Source organism: Eublepharis macularius, chromosome 6 (assembly GCF_028583425.1).
Source record: "Eublepharis macularius isolate TG4126 chromosome 6, MPM_Emac_v1.0, whole genome shotgun sequence".
Classification (NCBI taxonomy): Eukaryota; Metazoa; Chordata; class Lepidosauria; order Squamata; family Eublepharidae; genus Eublepharis; species Eublepharis macularius.
Genome location: NC_072795.1, coordinates 38,534,344 through 38,558,617, shown reverse-complemented (window position 1 = coordinate 38,558,617; position 24,274 = coordinate 38,534,344). Strand labels below are relative to the sequence as shown.

Sequence of the window (24,274 nt, the reverse complement as noted above, 5' to 3'; positions counted from 1 at the left end):
ACAAGAAGACCCTTATTAAGGTAACAGGGGGCTCAGGGGGCTGCAAAAGGAGGGAGTGAATCAGCAATAATTGTTGCTCCTCTTAAAGATACAAGTTTTCTTACCTGTGTGGCTGGATACAGGCCAGTATTTCTCAGCATGGGTGATTCCATTGAGGTATAATCAGGAACGCGTTTCAGCAAGAACGCAGTGGAATGGAATTCCTGCACCTTTTGAAAATACTCAGCAATAGTGCATGAAAATAATATTATTTCAAAGAATCCCACATCCAGTCCTCTTGCTTGTTCTACCTCCTAGCCCAACAGAAGCAAACTGAAGCAAGGAAATGCCTTGTGCTTGTGCACTGCTTGGTTCTGTTCAGGGGTGTTTCTCCACTGGCTGAACTTAGTACCTGGCTGCTGTGAATGACACTGGTTCTGTGAGGATAGGTTGCAAGTTGTCTCTTGCTTCAGTTTGGTTTGTGTGTATTAGATGTGATTCTGTGATATGATATTGGTCCCCTTGCTTCATTTTGGTTATGGGAGGATTCCATTCCTGTTCTTCAGTTTGGTTCTGTTAGGCTTTCTCTGGGATGAATTCAACTTGCACTTGGGGTGTGCAATGGCAGCCAAGTGTGCCCCAATGTGTTTCTGCAATGAGAGTCAGCTTTGACTTTTTTCCTATAGGAAACAATGGAGTGGCTGGGGGAACCTTGGTCCCCTGGGTTCAATCATCTGGAAACTTGGGGGTCTTTAGAGGACAATCAGAAGTAGGTCCCCTGAAAATGTGGTGGAGTTTGCATGAAAAATGCGAGTCCCAGCCCCTGGATAGCCTCCAGATTTTTTTCCCTATACGGAATAATGGAGGGTATGGGGCATCTTCTTTGGGGGGTCATAAAATTGCCCCCGAGTCCAATCTTCATGAAACTGGGGGGTCATTAAGAGAACAGTCAGGAGTAGGGTCCCCCCAAATTTGAGGATGTTTTGTTGAAAAATAATCCTCCAGCCCACAGGATAGCTTCCAGTATGATTTTTCCATAGAAAACAACAGCTGGATTTTACTGAATTTTTGTGAAAATTCGGTAAAAATTTGGGATACTTGATTTTTGATTTGGAGTACCCGCATTCTACCAAATCAGCCAAAATTTGATATTTTAATCTAAATTCTGAACCAAACTGCACATACATAGTCTAGATTTTTTTTTAGGTAGTGGATTATTAAATGGGCATGATACATTGCAGTTTTCATTGACTGTTGTTCCTTTTATTGTTATTTAGTCTTTGAATGTCTTAAAGTTTTTTCCCCCTCTCTAACTTTGCCTTGGGTCTCTGTTGTCTGGGGAAAAGACAGAAATATAACTATGTTTAATAAATAAAACCACCTCATCCTGTAGTAATGAATATCATAGGAGAACTATTAAGTATGCTGTTGCTTGAAAACAAAATTTATCAGCCAACAGACTTATGGTCTATATCAAGCTGAAACTTTAGGATTTAATCAATACTATATGATAATTCACATTTAAGGCCAACCTTGGAACAATAACCATTCAAGAAAAATGTACATTTACTGCATTTTCCCTACTTTATGATTCATGGGGTGGCCCTTAAGCAGCAGCCTATGGCACTAACAGTGCAATCCAATGGGCTTAGACTGGAGTAACTCTGATTATGATTGCACTGTAAATCTACCTGTAGAAATCCAGCGCACAAGAAACATGAAAAACCCCGTTACTTCAGAAAGATTTTATTTTCATTTTTCAAGTGAAAGTCACAAAATGCAGATATGAAAAATTTCTTCACTGCTAAAACCTGCCTAGAATTGAAAAATGCAAGGCACTCATTAAGTTACATACACACTCCAAAACATCATACGGAGGGGGGGGGGAGCCCCATAGGATTCTCTGCTTACAAAACAGAGATCAAATGCAGTATATCTTTAAAAGCAGACACAATAAAAACCTTCTTAATTTAATATTTCTTTATTTTTCACTAGGCGTTTTTAAAAAGTGTGCATTTTAGCACCTCAGGTTTCATTGTTTCAGCATTTTTTTCAAGTGTAACTTTTAAATTACAAACAGTAGGCACATCAGGGATTATTTAAAACTGATCCCTTGATAACAAAAGACAAGTCAAAACCCGCAAAATTTAAAAAGAGCAACTTCAGCTATTTATCAATTTCCTGATAAAAAAATTCAAGTAGTGTTAAATAGGAGCAGAAAATTTTCTTTTCAAAACATGCTGGTATTAACGTTTACTAAAATTCTGGAGAGGGAGTTTGGATTGCCAGCACTAATCTGGTGCAAAAAGTTTATTTTCTAAATAGCACAGATTGACCGAAGGGCACTTGGTGAATCAAAGGGAGTTCCATTCTGGAACGTTTCTTCTTTAAGAACCATTTTTAATACCTGAAGAAACAACATATATTTGTACCACCAATAATTTGCATTTATCTATGACCCACTGATTTTTTATAAATATGTGCAGATATCCTCTAATTGAGCAAAGAATGCACCTTATCTTCATCATATTATGAATGGGAAATGCTTATGAAAAGTCTACATTGAGGAATTCTCTCTTTAAAGGCAGCAAATGAGAGAATTTGAATGCTTGTTTTTTATTTGTGACTCAAGGCTCAGAGCAGATGCTTGATTTCCAACAACTAAGAAACGTTTTCCCAATATTTTAGCCCAAAGTAAAGCAGTTTTCTAGAAGAAGCTTCTTTTATCACCATCTTCTGGGAGAAGTATTATAAATAAGAGTTTATCATCAGGAGCCAAACGTTGTCTTTTAATAGGCCAGGGGAATAAAATTAAGGGTCTATAAATGATACCGCAATATATCTTGTTCCATTCAAAATGGGAAGCCCTTCATGTAAATGAGTAAGTCTTCCTGGATGCATGAAACTCCATCCTTTCCTAGGGGACTCAATTGAACAGTTGTACCTCAAAAATTTACATCCACCTCCCTATAAGAGAATAAAAAAAAGTTTTAGACTGCAGTCTTCAAGTTGTTCAATGAAAATCATTAGAAACTGAGATTCTGCAGTGTAAGGTGTTTTAAAGATCACAGAATTACAGTTCCATTCTATACAAATATAATAACCTGCACCAATAATATACTTAGGGGGTACAATATCCCACCTTAATCCCCTGTGGTATTTGAGACTTCTCTTAAATTCAAAAAGAGTCCAGTAGCACCTTTAAGACTAACCAATTTTATTGTAGCATAAGCTTTCGAGAATCAAGTTCTCTTCGTCAGATGCATAGTACAGAAACTGGTCAAATATAGAAGAGGAGGGGGAGGAGGGGAGGAGAGAGAAGATGCAGTTAGGGGGGGAGAGGGAGGGTGCAACCAAAACATTCCTTTGCTAGTAAATGTAAACATCTCCTTTTGGTGTGGGGGTCAGTTGGCTTGGGTGAGGCTTCAAAGGAGTTTGCCGTGTTAGTTTGCAGCAGTAAAACAGCTAGACCATCCAATTCCTATGTAGTATAAGCCTTTGATAACCACAGCTCTCCCCGTCAGATGCATCTTCTCTCTCCTCCCCTCCTCCCCCCTCCTCTTCTATATTTGACCAGTTTCTGTACTATGCATCTGACGAAGAGACCTTGATTCTTGAAAGCTTATGCTACAATAAAATTGGTTAGTCTTAAAGGTGCTACTGGACTCTTTTTGATTTTGCTACTACAGACTAACACGGATAACTCCTCTGGCTCTTAAATTCAGATACAGAACCCTTCTGTAAAATCCAATGGCATACTAGACATTCTGCAGACAATATTGTCTGCCTGCTTGCTGAGAGAATATTACGATCAAGGGCAGAGGTATGACCCATGCTCTGTACTTTTCTCTATGGATTTTGTCTGCTGATCAATGCTAGGCTGGTTAAGTAACCAGGGTTTGACTGTGGTATTGATTTTTACTGTTGCTGTCTTTGACATTGTAAGCTGCTTTGAATCTGCATTAAGTGGGAAAAAGCAGGTTACAATTAAAAAATAATATATACATAATTCTAGTGAGGCATGAGTGAGTGAAGATATCCCTAGGCCTAATCCACCCCCCTGAGGTATGCCATGTAGACCCACAGCTACCAGAGAGAAGCCCTTTTTAAAACTGTTCTTCATTTACAGAACCTCCTCATGGCAAATAGCCAACTGAAACCTAACCAGTTTGGTTTGGGGTGCAAGGTTAAACATTTTTATTTATCCACATATTTTATTGAACCCAATGAATTCTGTCTGCCCCTCCCTTTCTCCCCTGGGCAATATGTATAGCTTTAATTATATTTATTGTTTTGAATTCTGTTCTGCTCCATTCTCATGATTCTTCGTATGTATAGGAAAGCTTATAGATCAGGGGTCAGCATTGCAACCTTTTATAATTAAAGAGCCAAACTAAAGGGTGGAAATACAGAGCAAGAGCTTAAACAAAGAGGCATTATTAAAAAGCCTATCTGCGTAACTGAAAATATACTGCTTAACATGACAGCTAATTGACATGTTGATTCATACTCCATAACGTTTCTACAGCCTGGACACCAATCATGATGAGCCCTTTGTTAGAAAGTGGCACATACCACCAGTTCTTATAAGAACTCATAAATATACACTGAAGTACCCTAAATGTTTTAGTGCACTGGCATAAATTTGCATTTGGCACTACCGGCAACTGTTCACCTGTATCATTTCCAAAAAGCCTCTCTAAGAAGCTGTTTAGTCACACACAAAAATCTTTGCCTGCCATTCCCTTGCCATGCAAAACAGAAACAGTCAGGATGTCATTTTAATAAAGTTATCGGAATTACAGCATAATGGTACAGATCAGGAGGGTGCTTTTATAATGGGAACAAAATTGTAGACTATTGCAATATCCATTGTGTGCCATATTGCCTTTACTGTACTGCCTTGTACCTTTGTAATCCACTCTTGAAATAATGGTATGTGATGCCTTAGACAGTTTTCTATTTGTATTGTTTTCTAATTTCTGCAATCCCACTCCTATTGCATTGTTTACTGGATATCTTATGCAGTCTGGCTGAATTTTTTTCTTATCTTGTAATCCTCCTTGTATCTCAATGAGAAAGGACAAGTGAAGTAAACGAAGTAAATCAATTAATCAGTGTATTTATTGATAAATAAATATATAAATAAATGTATTTATTGGTTCGTCTGATTTTTTTTTAGAACTTATCATTACTACCATCGTGTTTTTTCAGGGTGACATGTAAAATATTTAAATTCAAATGCAAAATAAAATAAAAAATACATGTAGGTTGGGTGTTTTTCCCCTTATACCATCTGCAAAATGTCCCTTCAGGAAAACAAGGTTCATAGTGCTTCCTTTCCATGCCCTTTCCCAATACCCATTAACTACCCCAGTCTTATGTCCTAATCCAATGATATGTTTCAGTGCAAAATACACTCTCACAGTTGGATGTTTCAGATATTTATGATCGTGATGCCATTTTTTTGTGGGTATCTATAAAAAACATTTTAGTGGAAACTAATCACAAAGATCAAAATAACAATCTTAACTGGATGCACTGCAAACTTACTTGAAAATCTTGTCCTACTTTGTTGAGTGCAACGTTGATAGTAAATGTAGATGCATCGTGATGAGGTCTGAGAGAACGTTGTCTGTCAGTAGTGTATTTTACAACAAAATTTAGCAAGGCATGGCCCTGAAAAGAAATAATGGAATTTTTGAAGAAAATATATTTTGGAATGAATGTGATGCTTTTTAAGATAAAGTTCTACTCACTCAAATGTGCAGTAAGATTTTTATATAAGACAATCTACAGCATTAGATAACTCCTGTAACACTACATACATATATGAGAGATTCCCAAGGATATGTTTATTGTCTGAATGGTATTTTGTCCATTAATTTGCTATAATCTATATGATGACAATATACTATTCAAGAATTTAGTCTTTTTCAGTTTTATAAATTTGATATCCAAATATACTGCTGGTCATATTGTACAAGATTGGTTGAATCTAATCAGACTCCTTGTGTTTTTACTTCAACTTTTTTCATATTCTATTTTCTATTTTTTCTACCTCTCCAAAAGCATAAACTAAGGTACATGAACTAGAATAGCAAAGGACACAGCAATTTGTAATGCTCACTCTTTCTGCTACAGGCCATCTTCACAATTTTGCTTGTAGATAACTAACTATGCCATTCTAAGAACATTTTACTTGAAGTAAACACTATAAACAACATGGGACTTACTTCTGAGTAGCCTTGTTTAGGAATGCTCCCTAAGACGTACATAAATAATACAATCCTTACTTGCCCAATCAAATGGACCCTTGCAGAGATTGAGACTGGATGGGGATATATGGGAGGCATTCATGGACCTACTATTCCTTGTGTATTCCTTGTGCTCTCCCATTAGCAAGTGGAGAAGAAAAGAGGGAAGAATACAGTGCTGTGAAATTTAATGTATTGGCACACAGTGCTGCACTGGCTCTTCACTGCATTGAATCCTCTATGACAGACCTGTTAACAACTTTAACTTACCTTTGTATAGTAGCCAGCAAATACTTTCAGTGTTACAGGTGCAATGAATTCTCTAATAAAATGCAGCCATTCATTCTCCAGCCCAACTTGCTTCATGTGAATGTCATCAGTTGGAACATTTTCATATCCTCCAGAGATACGGCTATCCTAAAAAAAGAAAATACATCACATTGTTCATTCCCCACCTATTTTATTGGACTGGCTTCTGGCAGTAGAGGAACATCCCTTCACATATACCAGAGAGGTTAATGAAACCCTGACTGTCTCTCCCATTCCAGCCTGTGTCAAGATGCATGCATGTTGCAGAATTCTGGCCATTCCCTGTAACAGGGTCCCATGATTCCCCACATAGCAGCACTCAGAAACCATCTTCTGCATGCACAGGATGGGTTAAGATCATTAACACGGTTCTTCCTGCCTTTTAACAACATAATATAATTGAAACTTCTATTATTTACATGAAACCAAACATTAAAAATTCTTTTCAGAAATCATGCTTACATGATGCTTGCCACCAGACCACTGTCCATAATGTTCCATTTCCTCCACCAGTTCATCACAGGCTTTCTCAGAAAATATGGGGAACCAAAAAACATCTGGGCATGGCTACAAGAGGGAAATATACAAAAATGATGTTGCATTAACAGTTTGTGCTATGTGCTGTACAGGATATTACTGCCAGAGAACTTTGGGGTTACATTTCAGAATTTAGTCAATCTCCATGGAAAGAATTCTTTGTCCAACCAGGCTCCATCCTTGAATAAATAAATAAATAAATGTTGTCTGTTGAACTCAGCTTGTGATTATATTTTATATACTATATTATATTTTATCCTATTTTTCAGGCCATGTCTGAAAGTGGTTCATGTCAATTAAAATTCAGTACTTAGAAATGGCATTAAAACTCCGGCTTAAAAATAAGTCACAAAAGAGAAGGTGGGAATACTGGCATAGAGGAGGTAGGGATACAGAGCAGAGATTGTACTGGAACAAAATGGTGAGGTACTAACAGGTAATCACATCCTGCTCTTAGTCCTTTGCTTCTCTTAGAACTTTGGACATCGGCTAAGACAACAGCATCCTTTCCCCCTTAGTTATGTTGACCCCAAAATAGTTATGAATTGGTTATTCTGTATACTGCATTTGGGCAGCGCATAAGAAAAAGTTATATGAAATCTCCAATTATCTGAAAGAAGAAAACATTTCAACATCTGCTAGAGTTGGTCAATATGGAGCAGTTTCCTATCACATGTTGCAAGTGGCCACACTATGTCATATATCTATTTATTTTTCCATTTTTCTTATATTTGAGGAAAATACATTTTCCTATCCAGTAATTTGGTTTCTTTAAAGTATGACTGGCACAAAAATGTGAGCTATCCAAACAGGTGCCCAAGGCCATACTAGCTCCAAGGATTTGGATAGGATTTCCCATTGTCAGGTCTGTTGCCCACAGTCCTTCCATATTGCCTACTCTGAGTATGTTGCAATAGTCTCATGTGTCTGTTTTCCACAGTTGCTGTCTAGTTCCCGGGATGGCTGAGCTCTTATCTGAGGTGGCTCGCCGCAGCAGCCTTGGGACAGCTCCTTCCTTCTCTCCCACTGACTGTACCCAGCTGGATGGGCACCGAGGATGGGGCGGGGGCTTGTGTAGAGGGATAGAAATGCTGTAACAAGCACTCAGTACATCATTCTCAACAAGAGACCTGTGTACAGCCAGATGCTTTTACTTGCCTCTGTGTAACCTATGGACATATATATGCTGGAACTATGATTTCTCATTAAAGAACCTTTGACTCAAGAGAGCTTGCATTTCTTGCTGGAAGGGGAGGGAGTCAACTTCAACGTGTCCTGTTTCCATAGACTGACACCCATGTTGGGGGAACACATAGTGTACGCTGGCATGTCATGAGTCAAAGAGGGCCACCTGAGCAAGCTTCCATGAAAAACACAGTTTTTATAAGTCCAGCATTCCATCTAATTCAATATCCTGTTTCTCACACTGATCAGCAAAATGCTCCTGGGAAGTCCAGAAATGGAGGGAAAGAAGGCAATAGCTTTCTGTTACTGTTTTTTGGAATCATACCATCCATTTCAATACCTTTGTCAATGAGAACTTCTACACACCTGTTCCACTATATTTTCAGTGAAGATCTTTGAATAGTTAGCATTTATATAGGTTTCCTTCCAGTCCTGAAAATAATGTTTTGAAGAAAATTGTTACATTTCCAAGACATTGAAATGTTTACAATGCAGGATATTTTTCAATATTTATCAGCAAGAAAAATAAAACACAAAAGCCTCATTTAAAAAAAACCTATTATCTACTGCCTTAAAAAACTTGCAACAGATGAATTTATTACATATTTTAATACATACCACAGGATTTTCAAAGATCTGCCAGAGGTCATTGTTGTAGTGAGAAGTATTGTAGTTAGCAGTTGATAAGAGTCGCCCAAATTCATGTCTGTTAGTGATGTACATAAAAACACCCTATTACCAGACAAAAAAATCTCTATGTTAGTGATTACATTTTAAACTTTGAAACAATGAAGGAGCTATGTTATTCAGTGTTTGGCTATTCAAATTCATTTATATCCATTGTTATCAATGCCACCCACCCACCCCATTACAATATAACTATTCAAATCACATTCCTCATTTTCCTGAACTTTGACAATTTGGGGATGAGGATTAAGAGAAATGACACTACTAAACTAATCTTGAACCAGCAGTGAGTAAACGTTGATTAGGATTTGCAGAGAGGAAGTTTTGTTATCTGTACATGTAATGGAAAATGCCCATTGTTCATTTACAATGCACAGAAATTAAGATGCAGAGGGAGAAAGAAAGTGCTGCAAATGTTTGAATCCAATACCTATATACAAAAGTCTTGATTTTGTCCCTCTTTAGGCATGCATCATCAGTTGGCATTGTGATGGAGCATCTGTCAGGCAAAGGGCTTAACACCCTCTGACAGAGACCTTTTTAAAATTCTAGGTGTTTAATATTTCTCAGAAATTTAGGTCTGAAGACAATTGCTTCAAAACATATGGAACAAAGAAACAGTAAATGTCCCCTTATGAACAGGGTCCTGAAAATGATTCCTCATCAGTTACCTCAATTTATAAATATGGAGCACACATTTTGGGGCATTTTGTGCAAGATGTTCTCCAGTATCCCCCCTCTAAATACATTGTCCCTTTTTGCTTTTGCACACATACATCTTTCTGGAGTGGGGAACAGAGTTTGACTGTTGGCACTAACAAGTCTAAAAGGAGCATGTAAGAATCATGCTCTGCTACCTGCAAGCAGTCTCCTCCTGGGACCAGATAGGAAATTGCCTCAGCAACATGGAGCTTTGTGGTTGAAACAGATGAACCAAGATTTTAAGAGGAATGTTAAACACCTAGAATTTTAAAAAGGTCTCTGTCAGAATAGTACAAATGGAGAACCAGAAAGGACTTGTGGGGCACATATAATTTTCCCCTCCTCCACTATTTTTTTCTTTTCCTTTCCTGAAAGCCCTCCATAGCTTCTCCACTTTTCCCTGCTTCCTCCTCTCCTTCCCATCCACTAATCAATCTACTTTTACCTGCCCTCCACCCCATCTTCATCTTTCCCTCTTTCCTCCCTCTGGCAGCCTCTACATGGAAAAACTGGCTGACTTGCTGTGCCAGCCAAGTCGGGACCAGTTGTGCATTGAGGAACCTAAAAGGACTTGTGGGGTCACCTTACTTTCTCCTCCACCCTCCTTCCCACATATTTCCTTTTTTCCTCATCCTGGCAGCCCTCATACTTTCCTTGCTTCCTTCTCTCGAGTCCTTACCCACCACCAGCCTACCTTTTATCTGCCCCCCCCCCATCTCCAGCTATATTTATTAGTCATTTATACCATTCCTTTCTCCACAATGGTGACCCAAATGAGCTTATATCTTTCTCCTCTCCTCCACTTTATCTTCACAACACTCTATCAAGTAGGTTAGGCTGAGAGTGTCAACCACCCAGTGAGCTTCCACAGCAGAATGGGGATTTGAATCTGATCCTAATCTGAAACTCTTAAACTACACCACACTGGCTGTAGGGGGAGGGGGGTGTCTGCTGTTGAATAATTGTAAGCAGCCAGTCCTGGGTGAGTCACGCAAGACGTGCGGTAGCAAGTTTCCCAGTGGTTGCTGCTGTGCCTAGCCTTGAGGCATCCTCTCTCAGAGCCCAAAACAACCTTTGAAAGGACACTGCCCCCACCCTTTACTGACAGAAGCCCAGGCTGGAAGACTGACAATATAGTTGTAGATACCAAGCTACACGTACTGCTTCTATGATAGGGTTTTTTTTAAAAAAAATAGATTTCAGATTTTTCTGCAAATCTGATGTGTTTTTCATGTTTTTAGAAAGACCTGTTATCTGTTCCTGGCTTCCATCTCTGGATTTAAGTATCCACAGATTTGGCCATGTTGAGAATTATTTTATTCACTTTTCTAGAAACTTCTTTGATGAGTAGAACTGTAATGGACATGCTTACTCCTTAAACTGAGTAAACTGGAGATTACAAAAACTATAATATTGTTTTCAGTCTAACATCTCTACGTTTTCAATAATACATGCATCTGTATTTATTATGACCCAATTCTAAGGCTTTCTGCACTTCCAAATCAAGATGTGTCAGCAATCTTATTTGTTCTCTTGGTGGCTGGCACACTGCATTCTGGCCATCTATAAGGCAGGCATCAAGAAGGCCAGCCCAGCTAACCCAAATTATACTGCTGGTAGGATCAGCATGAAGCAGGAGTGTGGGACACCAATCACTGCACAGAACCCAGTGATAGTAGCTTTAAACCCACATGATAATAGGCTTTGAAGCACTTCCTGTTTTCCTTCTGGGTTTGTGGTTACTGTCACCGAGGCAGCTGTTGCCTGGAAGTTCCCCAAGTACTTAGCATAGGATATACAAAATGCTACCTCATAGCATATTGCATGAGCACTGCAGACAGATATACTAGTTCAAATCTTTAGGGATAAAGTGCAAATCTTTATTTTTGATCTGGAAAATAAGTGCTATAATTCTAATATACACAAACTATACATACACTGAATCCATGGTTCTTATTAAATTCTCTCTCTCTCTCTCTCTCTCTCTCTCTCTTTCACACACACACACACACAAGGTGCATCAAAAAAGCACGGCCAAATATTGCTAAATAAATAGTGTTTATGTAGCACTTCTCTGTGCTATTCAAATACATCAGATCACTGTCCAGTTTTATGTTCCATTATTTTCAATGGAATTACATCCACATAGAACTGGGGAAATTCAGTGATAAATCAAGTTTCCAACAGCATGTGTATTTAAAATTGTGCTTCTGCTTTCAAGACACAATTTCTCATATGAAATGAAGGGAAACCACAATCAGTTCTGCCCTGAACTTCAGTTTTCACTGAGCAAAATATGTAAACAGGTGTTTGAATGAAGGAACCTTGAGAGCAGCAATACATTAGATAGATTCAGAGGCTGGAATGAATAATTGGAATTAGAGAACATGGCTCCAACAACCCACATAACTGCATCCAGATGCAGCCCATTATGTTGTATTTAACAAAACCATGTATGTTCTGATTATCTCATGACCTGATGACCGGAAAACAGATACCATTTAAACTGGGATTTATATTCTAATTCTTTTTTCACTCCCCCTCCCTTTTAAAAGTCCAATTTGAAATGTAGCTTTGATAGTTCTGGATATCCCAGAACTTTCATAGACCTGGATAGTCCAGGCAAGCCCAGTCTTGTCAGATCTCAGAAGCTAAGCAAGGTTTGCCTTGGTTTGTAATTAGATGGGAGACCTCTAAAGACCAGTATTGCTATGCAGAGCAAAAGTAACTAGATGGTGTGTTCTTTTTATAGACTTCTGTATTTTGGTAATAGTATGTGAAATGCTAGAGTCTGTAATTTTTAAAATAAATGAAAATAAATTTTAAAACATGCTGGTATGAATATACAACAAGTGAGAACATATGGAATGGGATATCCCGCCACAGGGGATGGGAAATCCCATTCCCGACTACTCTGTCCCCCTCCAGCTTCTTCTTCCATTCCCTTCCTCACCATGGTGGAACCCTCTTCCCTGTGATGCTTTTTAGCTTTCTACCTTCTCCTGCCCATCTACCCCTCAAACTGCCAGTGTGGCAAGGGGAGAGAAGTGGCTGGGCATGAGAAACTAAACTGAAGATGGCTGCCTTTCCTTGCTTGCTCCTGGTGGTTACTCCCTGTGTTTTCACATGCCATGCTGCCTGAACTCTGATAAGGTTTTTATTGCAATGTCTGCATACATACAGATGCCCTTATTGACTTGTGCCCCCAAATTATTTAAAAACAAAACAGTAAGACTTTCCTGAAATCTAGTTTTCCTAGATTTGCAGAGCCCCTATATCATAGCTGTGGCTGTCTCTATTGTATCGATATACCTAGCCATATGAGGGCCAGAGCTTGGCTATTAGAAGTTGGGCTCTGTAAGTTGTACCCTTTTTGTTGTTCTTTTATACATGCTTCAGTACACTAACAGAGGCTGACATTTAAAATAGTTAATTTTAAACTATTTTCACATGGTCACCAAAAAAGTAAACTGATATGTATGATTAAAAATCTCACAAAACTGTTCCAGGGTAAACAAAGAGAAGGGAAGGATCTTCTCTAACAAAAGTAATTTTGCATTGTAGTAAATGAAAAAACTAACGAATAAAAAAAAGAGATCAAAACCTTTGGGGGGCTGAGCATAAGGAATGTTTCCGCTGAAGGGGAGTCTTTTTCCCTTTGTAAAGTCTAAAATGAAGGAGAAGACCATATCAGTTGACCTTTCCTTGCTATTTCACATTGTTAGAGCAATTGGGTTTCCAATGCTGTATTAGATAAACAACATCCCTTAATCAAAAGCTCAGATTCTGAAAGAATTCTGTGAGCAGCATGCAGCTCCAAGCAAAGCTTATCATGTATAGGTTAAAAGCTTGATCTATCAGCTTCTTATCTGCAGCAGTACAGAAAGGGGGTGGGGGACAAACTAGCTCATACCAGGCTGCTTCACAGCATGAGGCTGAATAAAGAAGGCAGTTTCTGATGAGCCACCAAGTTAGATTAGCAGAACACGAGCACACAGTAAGCACAGATTGAAATAACTGATGATGAGGAAGTTTGAGAACAAGAGAATATTGATTGGGCTTGGTCTGTAAAATGAGTACGAACAAAAGAAGTCATGCCTTGTTAAAGGAGGGAATAAACTTTAATACTTGCCAACTTTTCTTGTTCAATTCAGCAAAATTATTTTTTCAATGCTAAATTGTCTGGAAATAGCTGTCATTTGTTTCTGCCCTGGAACTAGTGTAAATATCAGTACAAATACAGATTTACATTTGTATTATCATGATATTCAAATACATTCTCATAATGCTAGTGTCTAGAAAATGCCAGTAACAGCATGGAGCATTGCTCCTGTTTAGCAAATTTCATCTGCCTTGAAATAACAACATCTATCATTCATGCCCTTGAACAAGACAATTGGAAAATGTAACAATTATATTGGCGCAAGTGCTTCTGTATCATTCAAACAATATGTAGGATTTATGATCTATTATTAATCCCGGGCAAAGCCAAGATTTAAGGTGAAAAATGGAACATTTGTGTGATGTTAAAATTACCATATGCAACCAGTAGTGAAAAGTTCACAGTATAAAAAATAATTTTGCATTCAGAAGTAGGCAGACTATAATAGTTATTAATTTTCAGTATTCAAGAATACAATTTCTATTCTGAATTCATTTAACTGCTGTCATTTACCTTCTGAAGAAGTCACAAAAATGAGTTTTGCTCACAAAAATTGGCTAGTATTTTAATGTGGAAACACACTTTACAAGGTATTTTAAAAGCAGCCAAACCACATGCATCTTACCATTTCCCTGAAATTCCTGCAGAGAGCCATATCAGGATCCAATCTTTCACGTGCAAAATAGTTTCTCTCTTTCATCTCCGATCGGAGGGTCTGTCCTTTGATCAGGTATATATTAGCTACATAAGGAACATTCCATACACCTCTATGAAAGAAATACAAAATGAAGCTGAGGGTGATACTAGAAATGTTTCCACTTTTATTCATTTTGAAAACTTGCAAAGCAAAAAAAAAAATGTTTCAAAATATTCTGATTAAGAACAAATTTGCACTGGAAATCTAAAGAGAGATAACATTATTGAAGCAGTTTGTTTGTTAGGGACACACTACTGAAATAGGATAAAAGTACTGTTAGTTTTCAATAAACTTTTCTTTATGGAGAAACTCCCCAAAGCAAGGTGTCTATAGTGCATTTTAGAGACATTATATTCCAAGGAGACTAATCTATTTATTGTGGAATATTCAGTAGCAGGTCCACTGGGAGAATGAGAAATATTAAGATAGTCTAAAATTACTTTTAACACTAAGGGGTAGCTATTTACATGACCCTAGCATCTTTATATTGGTGCCTATTTATACAGTAGCAAGTTTATAGGCAGATAACAAACAAAACCATAGCAGATAATTCTCTGCTACAGTTTCTCACAGAAAGATCTGTGACCTGTTTCACACCACTACCTACCATAAACCTCCCTATACAGGTTTGGGGCTTCACAGACAGTCAAGGGCAGTCACAATATGCCACCCGTCTAACCTCTGTTTTTCAAGCAGAGAACCCTGACCCAAATCCTCACCAGCTCACCTCTCTTCCCAGAGGCTGCACAGACAGGCAGCCTATGTTTATTTCCCCTCATCCAGCTACTGCCCTGGACTATTGAGGAAAGCCAACTTAATGTTTCACTTTCCCTGATATGCTGCCAACTTTTATTTATACTTGGGCCATTTGTCATGACCAGAGTGTCTGAGGTTTGTGTGTGTGTTTGTTATTTTCCCTCAGCCAACAACTTCAGACCAGCATGGGTTAAAACAGAAACAAGAATAGATGTTATTTACAATGTAGAACACTGAGGTAAATTATTTTAAAACTCAAAGATATGTGGTTAAGCAGGGAATTATTACTAGGTATTAGAACAGATTTAAACAGCCAGATATATTTCTGCTGCCTCCATTAGTAGCTTCCAAAACTTTGTCCTCCCAGTAACTGACTTTCCAACAGACTTTCAACTGCCCCTTTCCCTAGCATTCTGCTAGCTCTCACTGGCTGTCCTCTGGAAAAGGCAAAACTACAACTAGTCCTGTTCGTCACAGCATGTTTTAAACACAGAAAAGTGGGGTAAATTATTCTGGAAGTGCTAAAGATGTGTTAGTGAAGAAATTCAGCACAGAAAATATGACTTTCAAAAATATACATAGAGCATAGCAGGTTGGAACCCAATTTCTATAGTGGAACAAATGGGATCCTTGCTGTCCACTCCTTCTTCAGTCCACTCCCTAAAGCCTCCCGCAGTCTGTTCCTGAGGATTTGCTGGAGGAGCATGATATGTGGCACACAGGCTGCAGTGAAATACACACACCTGAGAACTGAAACCTATTATATTCAAAAAGGAGTTTTCCAACTAACATCTATTTGCACACAGAATTACTAAACAATATAAGATTAACTCACACTCTCTTTCCATGGACAATATCCACATAGTCTTCAGATCGAGCATAATATCCATCAGCACTCAATGCTCCCCAAAAGTTGGACCAGAGCTTCCCATGACGGGTAACAAGAGGAGCAATCATCTTTCTGTCAAAAGACATGGTTAAAAAAAAAAAAAGATTAACAAAAAGTGGTAACACACCGAGCTCTTCAATATCATGCATTTAGTTGTATAGCAGATTTAAATAAACAAAAACCACTATCCAACCTTTCAATTTAAAAGCAAACATTTAAGGAAGATTCAACGTAAATTATAGAAGTTGAGGAATAGATCTACAATTCTGGAGGAATCAGAGGAAGGGGATAGAATGGAATGGTTGTTGATGTAAGCCTCTTTGGTTCCTGAGCATTGCTTCCAATTGTTTTGAGAGATGAACAGACACAGTGGACATTTCTGAGGTAGGCATATGCAGGTTTGAGCATGCTTTTGGATTTGCACATAACACACACATGGATAAAATACAATTTCACAGAGAAATGAACTCAAAGGGATTTTTTTTAATGTAGCAACAGTTGTGTGAAATGTAGAAGCCATAACTGAATGGAAGAACACATGCTTTGTGAGTTAAAGATCTTGGATGCCATCCTTGGCATTTCCACTTAAAAGAGCTCAGCTTGGAAAGAACGCTGCCAGAGATCTTAGAAAGCTTCTGCCAATCAGAGTAGACAGCACTGTCCCTGGTAGATTAATGGTCTGACTGATAAGGCAGCTACTTATATTCTTAACTGGCACCTAGTGAAAATGATTCCTCCACTAGCAGACACATTGTCTCCAAACCCAAGATATATCTTAACCTGTGAACAGGAACTGATTTATACCAAGATGCACAGACAACACAGAAGAATCTCTATCACCATGGCATATGTCTAGACTAATGACACTGAAGACAGTGCACTGAACAAGAGCACTCAAAGTCCTGCTGACAACTTCACATAGAAGGGTACAGAAATACTCTCCCTATGAGATATATGTCTTTTATCCTGTGACAAAGCCGTTTCAAGGGCACAATGAAACTAAGACAAGACTGACATGGGTAATGTTCCCGCTTCCTCCCTATCTCACACATACCTGTTTTGTTCTATCAGGAGCTTTAAAGTCTGTGGTTTTGTTAAAACAACATCAGCATCTATGCTGAAATAATAGTCACAGTCTTTGTTCTGGCGACAGATGTCCCTTGAAAAAGACAAGAAATGCAAGCCATTAGCACTGGACATAACAGCTCACAATTTTAAGCAGACATAATATGATTAGCAATCTTACTTCTCGTCTTCATAACAATTATCATTTTGAAGGATATTTGGGATTTTTGAAGGTCAACTGCGCCCAATTTGGGGAAATTCAAAAATATGCTGAAATATTTGTAACCAGTAGTTTTGAAATCTCCTGATTCACTCCCAATGTTTCCAGTATTTCAAATCTTTGCTAAGTTAGAGCCAGTTCAGATGAGGTTCTAGAAACTCTGTGATTGAATTAGCCCAGTTTTAAAATGCTAACAAAAGTCTCACACTTCCCATCATGGGAAAAAGGGGTGTACCTCACCCGAGGTGAACGAAACCCACCCTTCCCATACTGTATTACTCCTTCTAGGAAAAAAAATGAGTGAAATGTGTGTTCATCTCTATATTTAATACCTAAATAACCAACTGCGAATATAAATAAGTATGAATACAAAATGCTTTACTATTATTCTGCCCAAGTGATAGATACAATGTGGAAAACATGTTGGAATTTTTTTTTATCATGTCACTAGAATTATGCTTACAAAGTTTACAAAAAAAATATGAATTGTTGCCTGGTTTAACAATGCAGAACATTATCTACCAGAGACTTGTGCTAAAATATACAAACACAGCACATAGTGAGAACATAAACAAACATAATTTCAAGATGTGATCGTGAAAGCTCAAGCGTACTTAATTTTTGTAAGACTGAATATATAACATCCCTTATGTATCTAGAGGGTTCCATTCTTTCAGAATGTGCAACAACTGGTTAAATTCTCATTTTAGAACAGTCCCTTCACGAGGCAGAAACCAGCTGTATGTCATTAACCCTTGAGCATGTGCTGCATCCTCAATTTATTATTTTTCACTGGCCTGGAAAGAGGTCATTTGAGAGTGAAGGACATTGTGGTTTCTTATGGGATTTGTCAAAGAACAGACAGGGACTCAGAAGAAAAAGTGTGATGGTCTGTCCGTTGAGATTTCTAGATCCAACTGGATTCCAGCACTCTTGGGAAAAGTTCGCTATTGATATTTATAATCTTGCCAATGACTTGGTCAACTTTGCAACAGGAAATTGCTTGAGTTGTTATCAAAGAGATTTCTATGTGCTTCCGTATCAGAATTACTTTGGTTTACAAGTGTACATATGTCCGTATGTGGTAGTGAAGAGAAACAGAGTACAAGAGGCAGGAAGCTCACTGAATATGTTATAGAATGTATTTGAAGTGATAAAGCTAAACCACAATGCTGGACCTTTGACTACATGTTTATATGTGCCTATGTAAATACAATTTTGATACTTCTCATTTACATGTTTAGGACCTTTGTTATCTCTAAAGAAAGATGATGTATTCTTATGTAACCAATTATTCTCTGTATTTTAAACACACAAGCTGAAAATTCAGATGATGGTTACATCTTAAACAACAATAAGTAAGTATTTCCTCAAATAAGCAACCACAAATCTCTCGGAAGTGCCACAATACATGGCTGTGAAACTTCATTTAAAATGTGTTATTTGTATATTTTCATCACTTTCCCTACACATTTAAATCTACAAAAAAGGGTAACTGTGAAAGGAAAAATAAAATGTTATTACATTCCCATGTTCCTGGCATCAGCTTGACTCAGATTTTCTTCAGGTCCAACAATTTTTATAGTACTGATAGCATGCTTGGCTTTTTCCCAGAATTTCTTGATATGCTTTTCATGGTAGACCTCCTGAAAGCATTAAAGTAAAAAGTTAATGGGCATCAGGCCTACAAGAAAATTAAACAGACATTAAATTAAGCCAGTGGCAGACTGCAGTGTATCAAAAGGCTAGTTGGAAATCGAAGCCATAATCCATCAAGTCTGATATGGGTTATACATAGGGTTGCCAACTCTGGGTTGGGAAATTCCTAGAGATTTGGGAGTAGAGCATGAGGAAGGGAGGGCCCTTATTGGGGTATAACACCATAGAGTCCACCCTCCAATGCTGCCATTTTCTCCAGGGGAACTGATCTTTGTTATTTAGCGATCAGTAGTAATTTCGGGAGATCTCCAAGTCCCACCTGGAGGATGGTAACCCTAGTTATACACGCTGGTGTCTTGCTTCTCTAGTCTTGCTCCAGATTTTCTCTTCCTCTTATATCCTAACAGATCAACCACTAGGGTACGTGAATCTCATTTGATTCTGTGGGGCAGAATGAAAGTAAAGCAGAAAAATGACTTGAACATCTACAACCACTATACATGTTACATACATATATATTCCAGAGAAATTACAGGTTCCAAACAAATCTAATAATAATGGGAAAATATAAAAGGTGGAATAGCTGTGAGTGTTGTTCTGAGAATATCTGCACTAGATTGCATACCGTGAATATATCTAAAGGTAAACACCATCACTTTAAATAGATTGTGAAAAGAAAAAGATCACCAGTAAGGAAACTAAGAAGCATAAACATATTAGCATGTGGTACAAATAAGGTAGGCGTTAGAATTCAAAAGAGAAACAAGAGGCTTAACATGGTAGTAAGGAACAGAAAATACAAGAGCATTTCAATAACAGTGTGTGGAATCATCAGGAGGAATTGTTTTTTTAGCAACATCTGAAAACTTCAACAACAGAATTCAGATAATGATGAACTCTGAGAAGAAAAGTCTAAGACGACGAAATACAATACCAAGTTTTTGAGCAGAAGGAACAATGTGTTGCTACTTAACTCAAGTTATTTTTTTCATATACACACACAGACCAGCTTTACTGGACTGACTATTCCCATAGAACCTTCAGGTGAAATTTCTACCATTCATAATGCTACACTTGGATTTTCTTTTGCAAAGCTGTGTCCCTGAGAGCCAATGGCAATTTATCTAAAAGCAAAATTATAAATCTCCGGCTTTGCTCTCTGCTTTAAAATATAATTGTGATGCCAATATATTTCACTTGGAGTTTGGAACAGACCACTTACTCAAAATATTATGGTAAAACAGCAGGAGTCCACACAGTAAAAAATAACACTAGAAATCCAGCAACAGAAGGCAGATGAAATTAGTCCAAGATCAACAACGCTTCTCCCCCCCACTCAATTGTATCCCCTCCCAAGTGTAATCAACTCCATAATGTTTAGAATCTGATTTTCAACCTCCAAAAGGTGTTGGAATTTTGTAATAACTCTGTGTAGAGTCAAAAACAAGGTTCTTTCATAGTTTTGCCTCAACCCAGAAGACTGCAATTGTCCTTTCTGATCCTTATTAATATAATTTTAGGGAAACTTCACCATAAAAATTGATGCCTAGACTGGTATCAACTGATGTAAAAATGCATAAAAGAAGCAAACAAAAATGGGAATTCCCTGCCCCCCCCCCCCGCAAATATGCAGGATAAAAGCCCAACTAAAACTAAAAGAAATATATATTTGTACATATGTAGTCTCTCTCCAACGATAGCATCTTGAACATGGTTGAAATTGTCCTCATTACTTAAACTTCAGAATTCAATGACAAGACATCTTCTGCCTCATTTCCTTTCCCACGATAGACATTCCCAATAGTCAGCATTCTGTCCTCTATATAAAGTCATATATTTTTTGTATTTTGCCTTCAAGGGACAAGAATTAGCTTGAAGAGTGTGATTCTGAGGGGAAAAGATAAGCACACACTCAGAAACACAAACTTCCAGTCCAGATCACAATTCCCTGCATTTGCTTTGAGAAGAAAAACAAAACAAAAAAATCCCATAGGGAAAACATTCTCACAACTGAGTATCCTATGTACTTTGACCTTTAGTAAGAGTTTAACATGGACTTTGAATTGTATGGAATGGTGGATCTGAATGTGTTGGATATTCTTTTGTGAACCTACATTATTTATTCACACACACACACTATTTATCATACGGTAAAGGAGCCAACCTTTATGATCTCCTTGCCATCAGTCTATATTACTAGACTGAGTCATTTACAAATATGCAATAATATAACTGTACAATTAGCAACTAGTTATAAAGTACTTACATTATTATGAATGAAGAGAGAAAGTTTTTCCTTTGCATATTCTAGAGTCAATAATCTGTCTAAAAACCTAGACAGGAAAGGAGTTGGTTGTTCAATGAAAACACCAATTGTTACTGTTGGAATCTCCTGAAAGGTAATTTGTGGACAAAAAAACATATATTTACTTTAAAATTAACTTCAAAGTCTACAACAGTGTGACCATCTTGTATTTTTCCCTAATGCACCACACTATATAGCTTGGAAGATAAATTACCTATAGGTACAAGGGTAAATAAGTTACTTTTTATTTTGTGCAACGTATAAATGAGTAGCAGTGTTGATTGTGGATTTTAGACTCCAATTACACACACACATTCAGTTTAAATTATATTAAGAAGAATCCATATCACTCACTGTCTCTTGAGATAACCGTCCATGTAAAATGCTTTCTGAGGAATTATTTAAACTGCTGATAGCAAAGAGGGTTAACTATTTTAATGGATAATCCTGTGGGATAAGTGCAGTTATACAACATGAACATACATGAAAATATTAAAAAAATATTTACTTATATCCTGTCTTTCTCTCTAATGGGTACCCTATTCTCTTGTCCTCCATTTAATTCTCACAATGAACCTGTAAGGTAAAGTTAGGCTATGTGTGTGTTTCCAGTCCAAAATCACCAAGCAAACTTCCACGGCAGAGCAGGGATTCAAACCTGGGTCTCCCAGTTAGTCTAACCACTGTACCAGCAGTTCACTTACAGTAATTTTTAGGAAATATAGCTGTAATGGAAAGAATTCTGAACCTATCACTGAAATATCCTAAACACAGTTGCTGCACTAGATCTATAGATAATAAACCTATGGTCCCTTTATTGTATTTCTACAGGGATGTTTCAGCACAAGGTTCTTACAATGTATCGGAAGTCATAAGAAGAGATTTTATTAAGGGTCAGGATCTATCTATTACACTTCCATCATACTTCCATCTTGCCTTCCTCCAAAGAATTCAGGATAGTGTACATGGATCTCCCCTTCCTCCATTTTATCACGCACCTCACCCCCAAAAAACTTCACACAGACATACTAAGGTAGTTTAGGCTGAGGGGCCAAAGACCAAATAATAAACTTCCTGGAAGGGCAGCTATTTTAACTTGGCTCTTTCTGGTTCTAGCCTGATACTCTAACTAAACCACATTGGCTCTGTTATCACCATTTTTAATATAGCTTTACCGATAAAAGTGGAGCCATTGTTCTGCAATCAGCTGGCACATGTATACATATAAGTTGTACACAATGCTGTGCAATAGTGTGTGAGAAGTGTCAATGAAAAGATATTTTTGAGCGAGTCCCAAAACATGGTCCAAAGGTGCACAATGCAGCAACTTTGCAGATGCAAGGCTACATATGGGCTTGTCACATATAAAGTTCCAGTGGGATAAAAAACATGTAACCAACAAATAAATAGCCTTGACTTCCGGAATGGTGTGGCGATGTCACGGCAGCCGAGTTTATGAGCTCAGTACTGTGATCTTCCTGATCCCCTGGGACCTGAGGATTCGGGCCCCCAAGACTCCCCCACAGAGAGGGGGGTAGACCAGAGCAAGGTGGAGGAGCTCATGGGGATTAGCAACCCCCTGTTGGAGCCCCCGCACCAGCTCAAAGGCAAGGACCGAGGAAGAAGCCTTAATGGCGCATAAGCTATGAACCCCACAACTTTGAAACAAGCAAAAACAAAGCAAGGATTCCTGAAAAAGATAGATGCAAGGACAACTGAAAGACCGAAAAAGAGTGATTTCACTTGACATTTCTCTAAGTAAGAGTATTGTTTATTGCTTTATGATGGCTAAACAGCTTGATGAGGGGGGTTTTATCATCCCTTGGCGAGGCAGCCGCCTCATAGACTAGGAAACTGACACTCAAGAAGTGAAGCATAAGGAGAGGTTTCCTGAAATGGACAGCTGGGGAGCAAAAAACGTTCTGACTACAAATTGTAAGAGCAAAGGAGCTTTTTACCAGTTTTAAAAGATCTGTGATTGAACATTTGTAAGTGAGTGGACAAAATGGCGTTTTCTGAAGAGATACTTTTAAAGCTGCAACTTCTAAACTGATGGATTGTGTATTAAGAAAAGCAAACGAAACACTTGGAATAAAAACAGACATGAGCACTGTGTGAGATGCCAAGTCAGAAGAGAATTTTCATGGGACAGACCTAACTAAAAGAAAATCAGAGTGGAATTGTGAAAAATACACCCAACAAAATGGAGAAGAAAATCAGATTTCCTCTCGGAAAGTACAGAAAGTGGAGAAGAAGTGGGAGGAACGTGGTGAAAAGAAAGCTGTGAGGAAGAGTTTTAGCGTACTGCTTCTGTATGAAGTACAAAGCATACAACATACTCCAATCAAGAAACATATCACAAAGATGAAGAGAGATAAACAGGGACATTATAACATATCTAATGGCACCTCGCATGAATGGCTAGAAGGCAAAAAGAGTCGGTTATGGCTGATCATTGGAAAGAAAGAGTTTCAATACTATTCCAGAGGGAGAAAGAAGAAACAAAATGAAACTTAAAGTGTGACCCTTGTTCCTTTATCTTTCCTTCCCCTCTCTCTTCTTTTCTGTTTATATAGCATAGAGCTTTAAACTGAAGTGAGATTAAAAGGGTGGATTAATAGGGTTGTTAGGGGCTTTCGCAAATAAGGATGGTATATGGGATATATTGTGATTTTTATATGTCCATGTTCTAAATGCTATTTAAATTGCTTTAACATAAAACTTAGAGAATCTGGAAAGAAACTAGGCTTAATATGCCTCCTTCTGATGCGGTTTAATATAGACCTAATACAATCTTCTATGCTTTTCTAACACATTAGATATTGTTTATATTTAGTTATTGGACTAGAGGGAGTGTGGCAAATG

At 37.9% G+C, this 24,274-nt stretch overlaps 1 protein-coding gene across 3 annotated transcripts in view; it reads right to left on the bottom strand.

Annotated features, from left to right (window-relative positions):
• Window positions 1-1,709: 1,709 nt before the first annotated feature.
• The window catches only part of PLOD2 (procollagen-lysine,2-oxoglutarate 5-dioxygenase 2), an 83,677-nt gene continuing 61,112 nt past the window's right edge, over window positions 1,710-24,274 (bottom strand). For 2 of the 3 annotated variants that reach the window (XM_054982714.1, XM_054982716.1), the window contains 12 exons: window positions 21,371-21,496; window positions 18,970-19,091; window positions 17,215-17,319; window positions 16,107-16,232; window positions 14,444-14,585; window positions 13,261-13,323; window positions 8,886-8,999; window positions 8,634-8,699; window positions 7,008-7,112; window positions 6,507-6,653; window positions 5,533-5,658; window positions 1,710-2,946 (listed from right to left, as the gene is read on the bottom strand). In XM_054982714.1, coding sequence (XP_054838689.1) covers window positions 2,791-2,946; window positions 5,533-5,658; window positions 6,507-6,653; window positions 7,008-7,112; window positions 8,634-8,699; window positions 8,886-8,999; window positions 13,261-13,323; window positions 14,444-14,585; window positions 16,107-16,232; window positions 17,215-17,319; window positions 18,970-19,091; window positions 21,371-21,496 — 1,398 coding nt within the window. In that variant the 3' untranslated portion in view covers window positions 1,710-2,790. The remainder of the gene's footprint in view (window positions 2,947-5,532; window positions 5,659-6,506; window positions 6,654-7,007; window positions 7,113-8,633; window positions 8,700-8,885; window positions 9,000-13,260; window positions 13,324-14,443; window positions 14,586-16,106; window positions 16,233-17,214; window positions 17,320-18,969; window positions 19,092-21,370; window positions 21,497-24,274) is intronic. The other variant, XM_054982715.1, reaches the window with a different exon arrangement.